The sequence below is a fragment of the Suricata suricatta genome, chromosome 1, assembly GCF_006229205.1.
Source record: "Suricata suricatta isolate VVHF042 chromosome 1, meerkat_22Aug2017_6uvM2_HiC, whole genome shotgun sequence".
NCBI classification, from domain to species: Eukaryota; Metazoa; Chordata; class Mammalia; order Carnivora; family Herpestidae; genus Suricata; species Suricata suricatta.
In genome coordinates, this window is record NC_043700.1 from 152,831,049 (window position 1) to 152,845,492 (window position 14,444).

At 47.6% G+C, this 14,444-nt stretch overlaps 1 protein-coding gene across 6 annotated transcripts in view; it reads right to left on the reverse strand.

The window, feature by feature from the left end:
• PDGFRA (platelet derived growth factor receptor alpha) overlaps nucleotides 1–14,444 on the reverse strand; it is a 45,718-nt gene that overhangs the window by 4,981 nt on the left and 26,293 nt on the right. For 5 of the 6 annotated variants that reach the window (XM_029945697.1, XM_029945694.1, XM_029945693.1 and 2 more), the window contains 10 exons: nucleotides 13,854–13,958; nucleotides 13,368–13,478; nucleotides 12,836–12,989; nucleotides 12,023–12,189; nucleotides 9,595–9,710; nucleotides 9,136–9,258; nucleotides 7,287–7,398; nucleotides 5,955–6,054; nucleotides 5,733–5,838; nucleotides 3,994–4,235 (listed from right to left, as the gene is read on the reverse strand). In XM_029945697.1, the coding sequence (XP_029801557.1) occupies nucleotides 3,994–4,235; nucleotides 5,733–5,838; nucleotides 5,955–6,054; nucleotides 7,287–7,398; nucleotides 9,136–9,258; nucleotides 9,595–9,710; nucleotides 12,023–12,189; nucleotides 12,836–12,989; nucleotides 13,368–13,478; nucleotides 13,854–13,958 (1,336 nt within the window). The remainder of the gene's footprint in view (nucleotides 1–3,993; nucleotides 4,236–5,732; nucleotides 5,839–5,954; nucleotides 6,055–7,286; nucleotides 7,399–9,135; nucleotides 9,259–9,594; nucleotides 9,711–12,022; nucleotides 12,190–12,835; nucleotides 12,990–13,367; nucleotides 13,479–13,853; nucleotides 13,959–14,444) is intronic. The other variant, XM_029945702.1, reaches the window with a different exon arrangement.

The window sequence follows — 14,444 nt, forward strand, 5'->3', positions numbered from 1 at the left end:
GGGTTACTAGACTGAGGTTTCCTTTCACGACCCCATAGATCAGGTCCTTCCCTAGGACTGAGAGCTTCTGTCTCCCTTCTTACTGTGTATGCTACCCTACCCTCGACCTACACCCTGGTCCTGGAGCCTCGCTGTGAACCCCAAGTCCACTTGGCTGGTCTTGATAACAATGTTGTCCTGACAAGCTCTCTCCTTGGGAAGCCAGACCCACTTCATGGGGCCCTGGCCAGAAGCTAAAGGCCAGAGTCAACCTTTGGATATGGCCCCCAACCCAGCTAGGACCTGCAGTTATGAGACTACTCTGGATACTGTGATTTGGACAAAGGCCCCCTCCTTGGGGGCAAGTTCGACAGCTGAGTCCTTCAGTAGAGTCACTGCCCTTGCACTGACTCTCCTGTGCCTGACACGCTTCTCTCTCTGCCTGTCCCCCTCACAGAGAGAAGGCAAGGGTATGGGATGGAGGAAGCTAACTTCCGCAGAGACTCAGCACCAGATCAGTCCTGCAGCTTGCCGGCCTTCATGGTGGTCCCAACACTCATGCCTGGGCTTACTTCTCATTCCCAAGCCACAGTGCCCATCTTGTGGCCCAGGGCCTGGCTCCTGGTATTACTGACTCAGCAGCCCCAAACCCTCTGTAGCAAGCAAGGCCCAGTCTTTCTCATCCCCATCCCCCTCCCAAGGTAGCCCCCTAAGCCCAAGAAGATTCCACAGGATCATCATGGTTTCCTAGACCGAGAGCATCTCAGGCCTGGGATCCCCCCTCACTATGACAGGCTGAATTGTGTCCCCCCAACAAAACGTACAAGTTAAAGCCCTAACCCCATTGGATTATACTGGGAGACAGGGCCTTTAAGGAGGTAATCACAGTCATTAAAGTGGGCCATTACCCAATAGAAATGGTGTCCTTGTAAGAGAAAGAGACACCTGTGACCAGGTAAGGACACATTAAGTAGATGGTCATCTGCAGGCCAAGGAAAGGGGCTGCAGGGAAAACCAAACCTGCCAACACCTTGATCTCGGACTGCCAGCCTCCAGAACTGTGAGTAAATGAGTTTCTATCATTTAGGCCCCCAAGTCCACGGTATTGTGTTATGGCAGTCCCAACTAACCAAGGCACGCCCCACGCTCAGCCTCTGTGAGGACCACAGCCTCAGCTGGCCTGGTGTAATCATTTGGGACATACTCTGCACACTTAGAAGGTAAAACGTGTTACCCTTGCAGAGGTTCTCATTATCTAATATAACAACTTTCTATCAACTAGAATTGTTCTCTCCATGTAATACACATCAAACTCTGCAGTGCAGCCTCGTGCATGCCTGAAATCTTCCGGGCACCTTTCTTGTGTGATTTATCAATACAACTTTCTTTTTTTTAAGTTTATTTATTTGTTATGAGATAGAGTGTGGGCACCTTTCTTGTGTGATTTATCAATACAACTTTCTTTTTTTAAGTTTATTTATTTATTTTGAGATAGAGTGAGCACGGGAGGAGCAGAGAGAGAGAGAGAGAGAGACAATCCCAAGCAAGCTTCGTGCTCTGATGCAGAGCCCAACACAGGCTCAAACTCATGAAGGGTGAAAGTCTCTACAACTTTTTTTTTTATGTTTTATTTATTTTTGAGAGAGAGAGAATATGAGCAGGGAAGGGGCAGAGAGAGAGAGGGAGACACAGAATCGGAAGCAGTCTTCAGATTCTGAGTTGTCAGCACAGAGCCTGAGGTGGGGCTTGAACTTGTGAACCACAAGATCATGACCCGAATGTAAGTTGGATGCTGAACTGACTGAGCCACCCAGGCGCCCCAACAACTTTCTAACTTAATTTAGAGACAAAACATTTTGGGGTACCTGGGTGGCTCACTCAATTAAGTGTCTGACTCTTGATTCCAGCTCAGGGCATGAACTCATGATTCATGAGTTTGAGCCCAGTGTTGGGCTCCAAGCTCACAGCATGGAGCCTGCTTGGGATTCTCTCCATCCCTCCCACCTTGTTCACTGGCTCTCTCTCGCTCTCTCTCTCAATAAGTAAGTAAACATCAAAAAGGAAAAAAAAAGAAGCAAAATCTTTTTATAACTGAAATAGTATTCAGAGTCCCCAAATATAAAATAACCAAATGGATGGCAGATCCCCAAAACTTGGAGAAACATTTTGCTAAAAGAACACAGACATATTTTTGAAATTTTCTGAGCAAAGGTGAATTAGAGCACTCTGTACAACCTCCAATTTTCATAACACATTCCCAAAACAAAACAAAAAAAAAACCCAAAACACAATACTTTTTAAAATTACCTGATTCACACCAATAGCAAAAGATGTCACAATCACAAGCCTCCAAAATAGTAATGCCATGTGCTTCTGCCTAAATAATTATATGTAACTAACCAAATGAGGAAGAAGGGGAAAAAATATACTGAATGAAGATAGAAAAAAGAGAGACTCATGAGCAACCTGGACCTAAAACCAAGGACCACTATCATAGCTTTCTCCTGCCTCTGTTCAAGGACTTTGCAAAGACGGTGGAGATCACGTCCCCTCATCTGGATGTACAAATCAATGGTTCTAGTCCTGGCTTCATATTAGCATTGCCTTGGTAATAAATTAATGGAGACACGTAATGATCAACAATGGCTGTTAATGTCACAAAAGGAGAGACCATCGGGCAGCATGCAGCTCCCGACAGAAGTGCACAGCACCACCTTTGAGGCACGCTTGCCAAAAATCTAACCTGCAGCAGATCAAGCATCTAGACCACCAATTTACAACAAATACAGGAGAAAAAGCACGTGAAGACACACTACAGAGTGCAATCAACAAAATTCTGAATGTGGGAATGTTACAGGCAAACGTTTCGGGTTCTTCACAAATGCTATGCAAGGAGGGTAAAAAGGGGCAGGACAAACATATAGAGATGTAGCAACTGAAGGCCATGTGTGACTCCTAATTTGGGTCTCATGTACAACAAAACAAATGTAAAACAATACTTATCAGAGTGTCAGGGAGATTTGAACACTGGATATCGGATGCTCCTAGCTATTGATTCTCAATTGGTGAAGGAGGGGTGAGATAATGGTATCCTAAGTTATTTTTAATAACTCCAGTTATATTTTTCAATAGAGTCTTAGGGGACCTGGGTGGTTCAGTCAGTTAAGCACCTGACTCGTGCTTTCGGCTCAGGTCATGACCTCACAGTTTGTGGGATTGAGCCCTATGTCAGGCTCCACGATGACAGTGTAGAGCCTTTTTAGGATTCTCTCTCCTCGCTCTATCCGTCCCCAGGTCGCGTTCTCAGTCTCTCTCAAAATAAATGAAGTTAAAAAATCTTTAAATAGAGCCTTTATCTTTTAGAGGCACATAATGGAATATTGATGGATGAAATGACATGATTTCTAAATAAAGCAAGAAAAGTAGTAGTGGAATGGATATGGCTGTTCATGCATTCTGGCCGCGAGTTCATGAACGCTCAAATTGGGTGACAGATTCACTGGCAGGTCACTGTACAACTTGAACAGGGCATGTTAGACATTCTATTATACAGAGTTAGAAAAGAAAGGACAAATCAGCCAGGAAGCACCTGGGTTCTGCTCCCAGAGATTCTAACTTGTTGGTCTGGGTGAAGGAGATGGCTTTTCCAGTCTCCCCTGGTGATCCGAACTTACAGCTAGGGTTAAGATCCACTGAGGCAGCATCAAACAGCCCAGACTGGCCTTTCTCCTCCCTCCCATGATCAGTGTAGAAAATAGCAAGAGAGGCTTATAGTATCTCATTAATTGGGACTGCTGCGACAGTCTGATCAAACCACCGACAACTCAGGTCAAAGACTCTCCACCCTGCCTGCCCTATGCTCCTCCAAGCCCCATGGGGCAGGTATGAGGATCATCTGGGAAGCATTTACAAAAGGAAACAGAACCCTTGGGACTCTGCCACACAAAGCACTGCCGTCTCCAGGGCAATGGCTCTCCTCCTTCCGGTGCGCTGGGGGGCGCAGGGGAGCGCTACCTGTGCCTGTTCCTCTTGCCCAGGTCCTCCTCCTCAGGAACAGGGTCGATGTCGGGCAGAGGGATGATGTAGCCGCTGTCCGCACTCAGCCTCTGCTCGTCCAGGCTGCCTTCCCAGTCCTTCAGCTTGTCCTCCTCGTGTTTGTAGGTGACACCAATGTAGGCGTTGTCCGAGTCCACCCGCATGCGCGCCACGGCAGGATGGTCGCTCTTCAGGAAGTCCAGGTGAATCTTTTCATAACTCTGCAGATACACATTTCACGTGGTTAACCAAGTGTCACCCGCTGAACCGCAGCAAGGACGCTCAGAACTAATACTTAGCCGGCTGTTTCCAAGCTACCCCACAGATGTGGGATTGAGACAACTGAAGGCAAGTCAGCTGTCAACTGTCACATCCCAGGGATGTGGGACGTGGACCTCCTGCCGTCCTGCCAACCAGAGCTCTCATTCTCCTTAAGGTGAGAGCCTGGGGCACCTGGGTGGCTCAGTGGGTTAAGAGGCTGACTCTTGATTTTGGCTCAAGTCGTGATCTCGGGGTTAGTGAGTTTGAGCCTCGCATAGCATAGAGCCTGCTGCGATTCTCTCTCTGTGTGTGTCTCTCTCTTCCTCTGCCCCTCCCCTACTCTCTCTGTCTCTCTCAAAATACATAAACTTTTTTAAAAAAAGATGCAATGAGCCCCTTCACTAAGTCAGTAGCTATGACTGTGCCCCCCCCCCCCACACCTCAACGCACACACGCTCCCTTCTCTGGGGCTAGCAGGGACCCTTCTGGTCCCAATACATAGTCTGTTCAGGGCTTGGGTCCCAATAAGAGGGGACAAGGACTTCCACTGGGAGCACCACCCCTGAAACCTTCCTGATCCCTAAACGTTAGAGAAATCTAACTCAAAACTTACAGACCTTTGATCTAAAAAGACCTCATTCTCAAGACCAGTTCCGGTCCCCTCCCATCAACACATCTTACTTAACCAGCCAGGGCACCTTTGACTGACCTACTGTTAATTTCCTTTTGCCTCCTCATTGCCCACTTACGGGAGTTGTCATGGGCAGTGAATTAATCCCTAGACACAAGTATTTAATGCCCGGTTCAGTGCGCAACCACCTAGCACTGCTCCTCTTTGGGAAGAACAGGCAATAAATATGAAGACTCTATGTACTGACGAATCCGAATCTTAGAAATTGAACTATTACACAACTGAGTCTGGGTCTCCTTCGCAGCATCGCGGCAGAAAGTTGCTTCGTTTGTTAACATATCCTGCCTGGCTCCATGAAATTATATTTGTTCCTTCGAACAATGCTTTCTACGCCGCAAAAAACCAGCTGGAGCCACAGATAACAGCTGAGGCTGCTCCTTGCCGTCAGCTGGTAAAAGCCAATTTCACGTGGATTTAAGTGCATTCAAATTAGTGATTTAATGGCTGTGGATGGCCTGAGACTTCTAACTGCACAGTAGCTTCAGATTTCTCAAACATCTGGAGAACCAAGTGCTTACAGGTGTTGTACGCTTGGGATGAAAGGGGAGCCCTGAGCAAAGGGGAGGGTTTGCATTCGTCATTGCTACCAGCGGTCTGGGGAGCCCTCCATGAAAGCCCTGGCCACTGGATCAAACAATCTTGTTCCCCCTTTGAAAATGTTCTTTTCAAACAGTGTTGCACTGTGCCGCTCACTCGCAGGACTGCTAGCTACTGGCTTCTCCCTTTGCCCACTCCTTTCCCCCACCTCGGAGGGGCCCAGACCAACCTTCTTATATTGTCCCGGCAACAGATTCTCCACAATCTCACTCAGGTGGTAGAAGGAGGGTCTCTTCTCTGGCTCACTGTGCCAGCACTTGACCATGATTTCATAGCTGCAGAAGCACACAACTCCGAGTGGGCACAGGGAAAAGTGTCAGGGCACCCCCACCCCAGCCCCCAGACCCGCTGGGCATGGGCACAAGGCGCACGAGAAGGGGAAGGGGCTCACACTTCACTGGTGGCATGGTCAGGCTTGGCCATCCGGTACCCGCTCTTGATCTTGTTGTAGAAAGTGGAATCTACCATCATGCCAGGGTACGGTGTGCCCCCTGAAAACCAAAAAAAAAAAAGAAACCCAACCAGGGTTTACAAGTGTGTGGTACACAGCTGAAACCCTTGGGTGACACAGCACCTACAGAACACGTTTGGGGAGCCCCACTTGAAGTTCTGGCTCTTGCAAGGAAATTAAGGGTTACCATCTCCTTGACTTCAGGGGCTTGCCCAAATCGTAAATGTAACCAGGACTTCGGGGTTGGTCAAGTCCAGACACCCTCGGCAAAGATTCTACATCTTAGGAAAAGCACAAAAGTGTTTTTCAATGTTTCTGATCACTGGATCAACATATATAAAGGAAAATAGAAAAGGAAGAGAAATTTTCAATCATTGAAGCAAAAACAAAATCATTTTTGCCAAAAATGTTCAATAATTAGAGCAAAAGTCAAAATTGAGGCCTGAAATCTCTAGATAATTCTCTGCTTTCAATAGACAGTGAGAGCCTCAGTTAAGCCCCGCACTGGATGATCCAGTGACATCCAAGCAGGGACAACTGGGATCGAAAAAGGAGACCAGGTAGGGAAGAAACCCTTGACTACCACGTTAAGCATGAAGCATTTGTTTTTATGGTGACGGTCAGATCAAGCTTAATTTCCTCTCTAAAGCCTTCCAAAACTACTCCAGGACCCTTTCCCCCTTCTCTTCCACTGCAATTTTAAATCAGCGCCACCCACTTACTGCTAGGTTTAAGTCTAATCTTCCTAGATAAACTGTCGGAGGTCAAGGTCATGAATCACTCCTCCCTCAGGCCCCTCACCTGGCAGCACAGGGAACTGGTGACTGACTAACTGAATGACTAGGAGGCTCTTCTCTCCAGAGTGACAACCAGGAAGGGGAGTCACACCCTTTTCCTCACCACACTTCTTTTCACCTGAGCCTCCATCACCGTTGGTGAACCTATTTAACCCAGAGACCCTGTGAAAAAGCAGCTGGGGAGTGCGTGTCCTCGGGAAGAGTTCTAGTGGAGAAAGTCATTCTAACACAGCCCAAAGGAGAGGAGGGACAAAGGCCAGATGTGAGGGTGCAGACCCCCAAACTGTGGGCTCAGTCTGCACGGGCATACACCAGACACCAGAAGTGCGCATTGTGTGATTTAATCTGCAGCCGCGCACTCGACTCACAGCAGGTATCCTAACACTGTTTACACCCTGGAGCCTGGAAAACACGGGGTTTCCCTCCCAGTGTTGTTCCGAAATAACCCAAATGAGCAGGGACCACAGGCCCGTACCAAGGGAGAAGATCTCCCAGAGCAGAATGCCATAGGACCAGACGTCACTCAGCGTGGTGTAGAGGTTGTCAAAGATGCTCTCAGGAGCCATCCACTTCACGGGGAGAAAGGTCTGCAGGGAAAGAGGGAGGAAATTAAGCCCAGCACATGCACCGCCGATCTACAGCAGCAGAAATAGTAGGGGTTCTTTTTGGACTAACAATAACTTGCACTAATAACACAAGTATCTCTTTGTGTTTTTTGTCCAGTCCTGTGTTCTCCACACTCATCAGAGTGCCTGGCACCCAGTGGGTCCTCAATAAATATTTCATGAATGATGGATACTTGATCTTGCATCTTAGGTCCTCCCAAGGAATAACATTTGAACATATTTAATCCTGAAGGTTTTACCCAAAAAGGAAGAGCCCTGACTAGAGCAGTCTCCTGCTTGCAGGTGTTCCTAGGAACAAAATTCAAAACAGATCCAGTGATCTGAGAACCAATTACATTTCTGGACTTTAAGAAATTCGTTTCCTACCACTATAAGGAGTATGATATTATGGTAATTTTGCAGCCTCTTTTGGGAGGCTATATAAACTCCAGTGGAAATACTAAACCAAGACAGATATACAATATAAAGTGACCACATTAGCATCCTTCAGCCTTCTGAGATTCATGGGGGGATCACAGATTCATCAACTCTTTTTTTTTTTTTAACATTTATTTATTTTTGAGAGAGAGACGGAGACACAGAATCCGAAGCAGGATCCAGGCCCCGAGCTGTCAGCACAGAGCCCAATGCGGGGCTCGAACCCATGAACAATGAGATCATGACCTCAGCCGAAGTTGGATGCTTAACAAGCTGAACCACCCAGGTGCTCCAACTTTTTGGGCGGGTGAGAAATTGGCCCCACCAAAGTCCACTGAATGGTTCAGGGTCCCTAAAGCTACAGGTCACGGTCACACACGGAGCCTGGGCACAGACCAGTGGCTTTCTCTGGGTGGACATAGCAACCCCACGCTGTCTCACAACCAGTGCAGTGGGATGATTTGGAATTGTACCTACAAGTGGCAAATGTATCCTAAGCTACTGCCTCTGCTTCCAGGTGGAAGGGGCGGGGAGAAAGATGGTCTTGAAGGAAATTCTGCCTCGAGGATCTATGACCTCAAATGGTCGCAACATTTTAGAGGTCACAGACATCGTCTGCAAATTTGATAAAAGTTAGAGCTGCTCTCTTTGGAAATGAATGCAGGTACACAGACACACGTGATTTACATATTAATAGCTAACACTTGCTGAATGCTCTTATGCGCCAGGCACTGTCCTAAGCATTTGACATTAAAATCACTGACTGAATTGCCCAGGGCAACCCAGGAGGACAGGCATTATTATCAGGTCACTGTAGAATGATCAAGTAACTTGCCCCAAATCCCCAGAGTACTAAGCGCTGGAGGCAGTGCTCACACCCAGGCAAAAAGACCTTGTGCTTTTTATACGATCCCAGAAACCCATTTATGAATCTCATAGAGTCCACACTGAAAATATGGACACTGGAGGCACCTTGGTGATTCAGTTGGTGAAGCGTCTGTCTTGATTTTGGCTCAGGTCATGATCTCATGGTTCATGGGATCGAGCCGGTCATCAGGCTCTGCCCTGACAGTGTGGAGCCTGCTTGGGATTCTCTCTCCCTCTCTCTCCCCCTCTCTGCCCCTCCCCCACTTGCACATGCACACGTGTATACTCTCTCTCTAAATAAATGACCTTTAAAAAAAAAAAGTTTAAAAAAATATGGACACTGCATGGCCAGAAGCAAGGCCGAGCTTCAGCTAGGAGATGCGAGCACATCAAATGAGGGGAAAGAGCACGTACGCTGCCTTTGGACACGTAGTTTGAATCATGCATGATGTCCCTGGCCAGGCCGAAGTCACAGATCTTCACGATTCTCCCTTGTGCCAGGAGAACGTTTCGAGCAGCCAGGTCCCGGTGGACGCACTGCGTGGGAAGGGCAGAAACAACAGGGTCTGTCCATCTGCCGCCAGACAGCCTCACCCCTGCAAGACTGGCCACTTCGGGGTGGTGCCTAGAGCTACCCGGGACGCATCAGGGAGGCTATTCAAGCGCTCAGAGCTCCCCTCCTCCCGGCTCTCATCCGGGCCACTGCCCCCGAGGGATTAGATGCCTGATGATACCGGACTCCCCACTACACTTTGGGGAAAAGGAAGGGAGAATCGGCTATTGTATAAGCCTCTCCCAGACCTTCCACGCCCACCTCACTCTGACCTGTGGCCTGGGTCTACAGGGAACTCTGTTCCACAAACACACACTCACATTTTTGGAAGCCAAAAATTCCATTCCTCGCGCAACTTGATAGGTAAAGCTCAACAAATCCAGCAAAGTCAGGCCTTCTGAGTTATCATCCGAAAGGAGGTTTTTGACTTCCGAATCTGCAAGAAAAGGAACGAAGTGTGTTGGTGCTGGAGGACAGCCTGAAGCATCATCCCCTGGGGCGCTCCCACGGGGCCCACAGCCTGCGCAGGCTTGTCCAAAGAACATATCTAAAATTATTTTCCTATAGTGTTTCCAGACCTCACAGGTGGGTACGTAAACCACACGGAGGTTCTACCATTAAAAAGAAATATATCTGCAGAAATATACCTCTGGGGTGTGGTGTGTGTGTGTGTGTGTGTGTTTGTGTGTGTATACCCATAAGGACCAATCTAATGGGGTTTCACACATATTGTGTTGTTTGCCTCCTATTTCTTTTTTCAACCTTAGTGAGCAAGTCTCCTCAATCACCTCTAAAATACACATGCACACATATACATATACAAAATCTTCCTGATGAACATACACCAGGGCCCTTTGAAAAAGTAGCTTCTGGGGCGCCTGGGTGGCTCATCCAGTTAAGCGTCCGACTTTGGCTCAGGACATGATCTCGCAGTTTGTGAATTCAAGCCTTGCATCAGGCTCTGTGGTGACAGCTCAGAGTCTGGAGCCTGTTTCCGATTCCTTGTCTCCCTCTCTCTCTGCCTCTCCTTCGCTCACACTCTCTCTCTCTCTCTAAAAAATAAACATTTTAAAACAAAAGTAGCTTCTAAGAATTGCCTTTCTCTTTTCCTTTGAAAGCTACCTTCATAGTTTTTGGCTTCCTTCCTGAATAAAAAGCAAGCCCCGGCCAGACTAGAGGTAACAATCTTCAAGGTCAGTGCCAATGATTTTGCATTTAGTTCCTTTTGTAACTTGTCCACTTTGCCTAGTGAGTCCAATCTGGAAGGCTCCCAGGGTTTTCGAGGAAGGAGGCAATCTAGGCCAACAGTTCTCATTGCTTTTTGAACATTTTCAGGCAAGTGACGAGAAGCTTCAACCATTCATATTTTCCAGCCAGCAAGGAGAAGGCCAGAAAGCATGGGCGTGCCTGCCCACAGGGCCCGGGCTGAGCATGAATCAGGCTCCCCTGACATCTGGAGCCTGGTCCAGCCTGGGAAGCAATGTAAACTATTTTTAACACTACAGGAGGAGAGAGGAAGTGCTGGTTCCGACAGCTCTCATTGGCTAATCTTTGAAAAGGGCTTGGAAGGTTCCCCATTTGGCAACGAGAAGTGAATGAAAACTTGGAACTGCAGCAATGGAAAATATTCTTGTGGACGGAGCTTTGCGAAACAAGCACATTCTTTTTCTAAATGGATCTGTACCTTTCACTTAAGAACCCCACCAGCATTCAGGCCTATCAGGGATTTTCAAAATAATTTCCATGGCCGCTCAACCCTTTTTGCGCATTGACCAGTGGGAGGGCCCAGGCCCAGTGACACAAAATGGAGAGACTGGTCAACCTCAGACCCACAGGACGCGCTCCCCACTCCAAGCCCGGGATTAGATGGGAATCTGGAAGGCCCTCCTGGCAGCAGAAGTGGGGTGGTCCATCTGCTGTGGGCATCAGCTAGGCTCCCTGGAGTTCATAAGCCAATGCCACCGTGCCACATGTGCATCTGTTTTGAAAGATTAGACAGATCTTCCCTCAAACAACATTCAGTAGAAACACCCACACCCTTGTGAGAAAATATAACTTCAAACTGTCTGCCTTCCAGCTTCCAGCACAAAGTGGATATTGGCAAAGCCAAAAGCAAGGGCTACTGAACTCGTCGACATCAGAGACTGATATGATTAAACATTTTTAAATAATATTGAGAACCAATACAAGGAAGCCAACTTTTGATTTTGCTAAGTAAGGGCACTGAAGGAAAACATCAATTATTCCCATACTTTCATTAAAAAACACATGCACATGCACACACACACATTAATACCAAAAAAAAAGAAAATCATTATATCAGAATAAATGACTCCTTAAAGGTTTTACATTCAGAGTATGAAAATGCATTGCATTAAGTCCGTCTTTATTCCTTTTCTTCCTTTCAAGTCACAGCCCGCCAAGTTCTGAAGACATGTCAAGCCCCACTTCTGCAGCTCTGCATTTAGGACCACAGCCTGGCAGTCTGACCTACCACGCCTGCTCACCTTCCTCTGTGAATTTTATCACCATCCGAAAGTAGGGCGTTCCTATGAAACCCTTCGCAAGCCAAAATGGCGTAAAGCAAAGAAGCAAATCTTCTTTGGATTTCTTTCAGTAAGTGAACACAAATACTAACATAGGCTTTTCACAAAAGCACAGTGGCATGAACAAAACTTTTAAATAGCAGGGGAAATCTGTATCATGAAGCCACTAGGCGATGCAAAGAGTGGGTGTTGACACTTTTACCTAACACAGATTTCTTCTTATACGACGCTGGGCGATCATACAGAGACCGCTGGATGTCCGAGTATTTAGAAACCTCCTTCCTCTCCAGCATGGGGACGTACTGTGTGGTGTCAGCCTGCTTCATGTCCATGTAGTCACCATTGTTTTCAAAAGACAAAATAACGTAACTGTAAAAACAGAAAAAGAAACCTTATTCAGGGTGCCCCCCGGGAGTGGTCATTCAACACTCAGTAGATGACGTGCAGGGTAAAGTGGTGGGCAGGCGGGCAGCAGGGGTGAGCAACAATGTGTGCCTTTCACAGGGGGTAGACCGGCGGGAGAGATGAGCATTAATCAATAACTGCACAAATACATGGATCATCTATTCAGGGGTGTCTGTCTTTATTCTTCTCCATTTTACAAGAAACAGGCCACAAACCCGGACCACGCGACCACATGGCTTGGGCAGATGTTTCCTGCTACTCAATTAAAAATTAGCACCAATGTGGGGTCCATCGAGTCATTCTATACAAAGGGAACTCGTACTTTCTGATCTTACAGAACTTTAAATCTACAGAGATCTTTATAGCTACGTGCACCTTCCTGCAGTTAAGATCACTACCACTGGCTTGATGTATAGGCCCAGGATGTACAGGCAGGGGTCACACGATGTACCGGCACATGTCATGGGATGTACTGGCCACAGAATGACAGGCGGGGAGCGGGACTCCTGCCATGTGTCGGCACTGGATCCGCAGACATGGATCCTATCAGGACGTGGGTTCTCTCCACCCGTAACACAATGGTTCACAGCAACGTGCCCTCTGCACCCACCTCCGTGTGCTTTCATCAGCAGGGTTCAACCCAAAAATGTCCAACTCTTTCTTTGGCTTCTCTGGGTGTTGGCTCAGGAAGCTGTCCCTATTCTTATGCAAATAGTTGACCAAATCCCCATAGAAACAGTACTCCGTGATGATGTAAATAGGGCCTGTGGGAACCAAAACCAGGTAAGAAATGGGTATGAAAATGAAGAACAGAAAAGCCATGAGATGCTGATTGCACTGACGAGGGATATCACTCAAAAACAATGAGCCAGGGTGCCTGAGTGGCTCAGCTGGTTAAGCCTCCAACTTCAGCTCAGGTCATGATCTCAGTGTGTGAGTTTAAGCCCCATTTTGTGCTCTCTGCTGTCAGTGCACAGCCTGCTTCAGATCCTCTGACCCTCTTTTTCTCTGCACCTCCCTCTCCCTCTCTCTTTCTTTCACTCTCTCTCTGTCAAAAATAAGTAGACATTTAAAAAAAATCCTGGCAGTCTTCCCAACTATAGCCCTTCTATAAAGACCCCACTCCGGGTCAGGAAGCCCACCTGACTTGGTACAGGCGCCCAGCAAGTTCACGATGTTTAAATGCGGCCCCAGGTGAGTCATTATCTTCAGTTCTGACATGAGAGCTTGTTTCTCACTGGATCTGGCTGTGGCTGTTGAAGAAATAAATCACATATCAGTTCAACTGATTTACTTCCCAGAAAAAGCCAGCAACACGGCTTTAATCCTGTGACTGGATATCATTTTATTTAGCGAGAGTCTAAAAGAGAATCACACGGTGACTTGGTCTGGACTCTAATCACTAATCTGTACTCCTCAAGGTAAAAAGAAGTCACCCAAAATAACAACTCTTTATTTTCCAACATACAGGCAACAAGAATAATTTAAATAACCTGCATGCATTTATGCATGAAAGCCTAGAGTCGAAAGAACCAAGATCTATCCCTAAATCTGGCATTTACTGGCTATGTGGTTTTGAGCGATTCACTATCTTCATTTTCAAAAAAATCCCCAGATGGGGCACTTACGTTTTAGCATCTTCACTGCCACTTTCATGACAGGCTGGGACCGGCTCAATCCATAGGCAGTTCCTTCCACCACTTTCCCGAAGGCCCCCGATCCCAGGATGCGACCTGCGGGCAATCAGCACCGTTAAGTCGGGCAGCCTGTGGCGTCCCCTCAGTTCCATTCACCATGGCCGGTACTCGCGGGGGCATGACGGGGCCGCTCCACCAGTGTGGAGTCTGCGTCACGATCCCTCCAAGTCATCATGTCAAGACGAGAACCGAACCCACCGGGAAGGAAATGGGCACAACTGCTTTTGTCAAATAACATTTGCAAGGGAAAGGGAAACGCAGGCAGGAACAGGGAGGGGGCACCCTGGGTGCCAGCTCCAGCACCGCCTGCAGTCTCCCATGTGCTCCTGTGCCGTGGCTGCCACCCAAACCCCCTGCCTCGCTCCCTTCTGTTCTCCACGGGCATCTTTTGCATCAGTAAGTCCTTATGCACTGGAAACACTCAGCATTCACGAGATCACTGAGTCCGAGGAGTGACGAAGTAAACCTCAGGCTGGTGTCCTTGCTGCCTGCTTGTCAGCCCAGGCACGACAAAGGCCAACC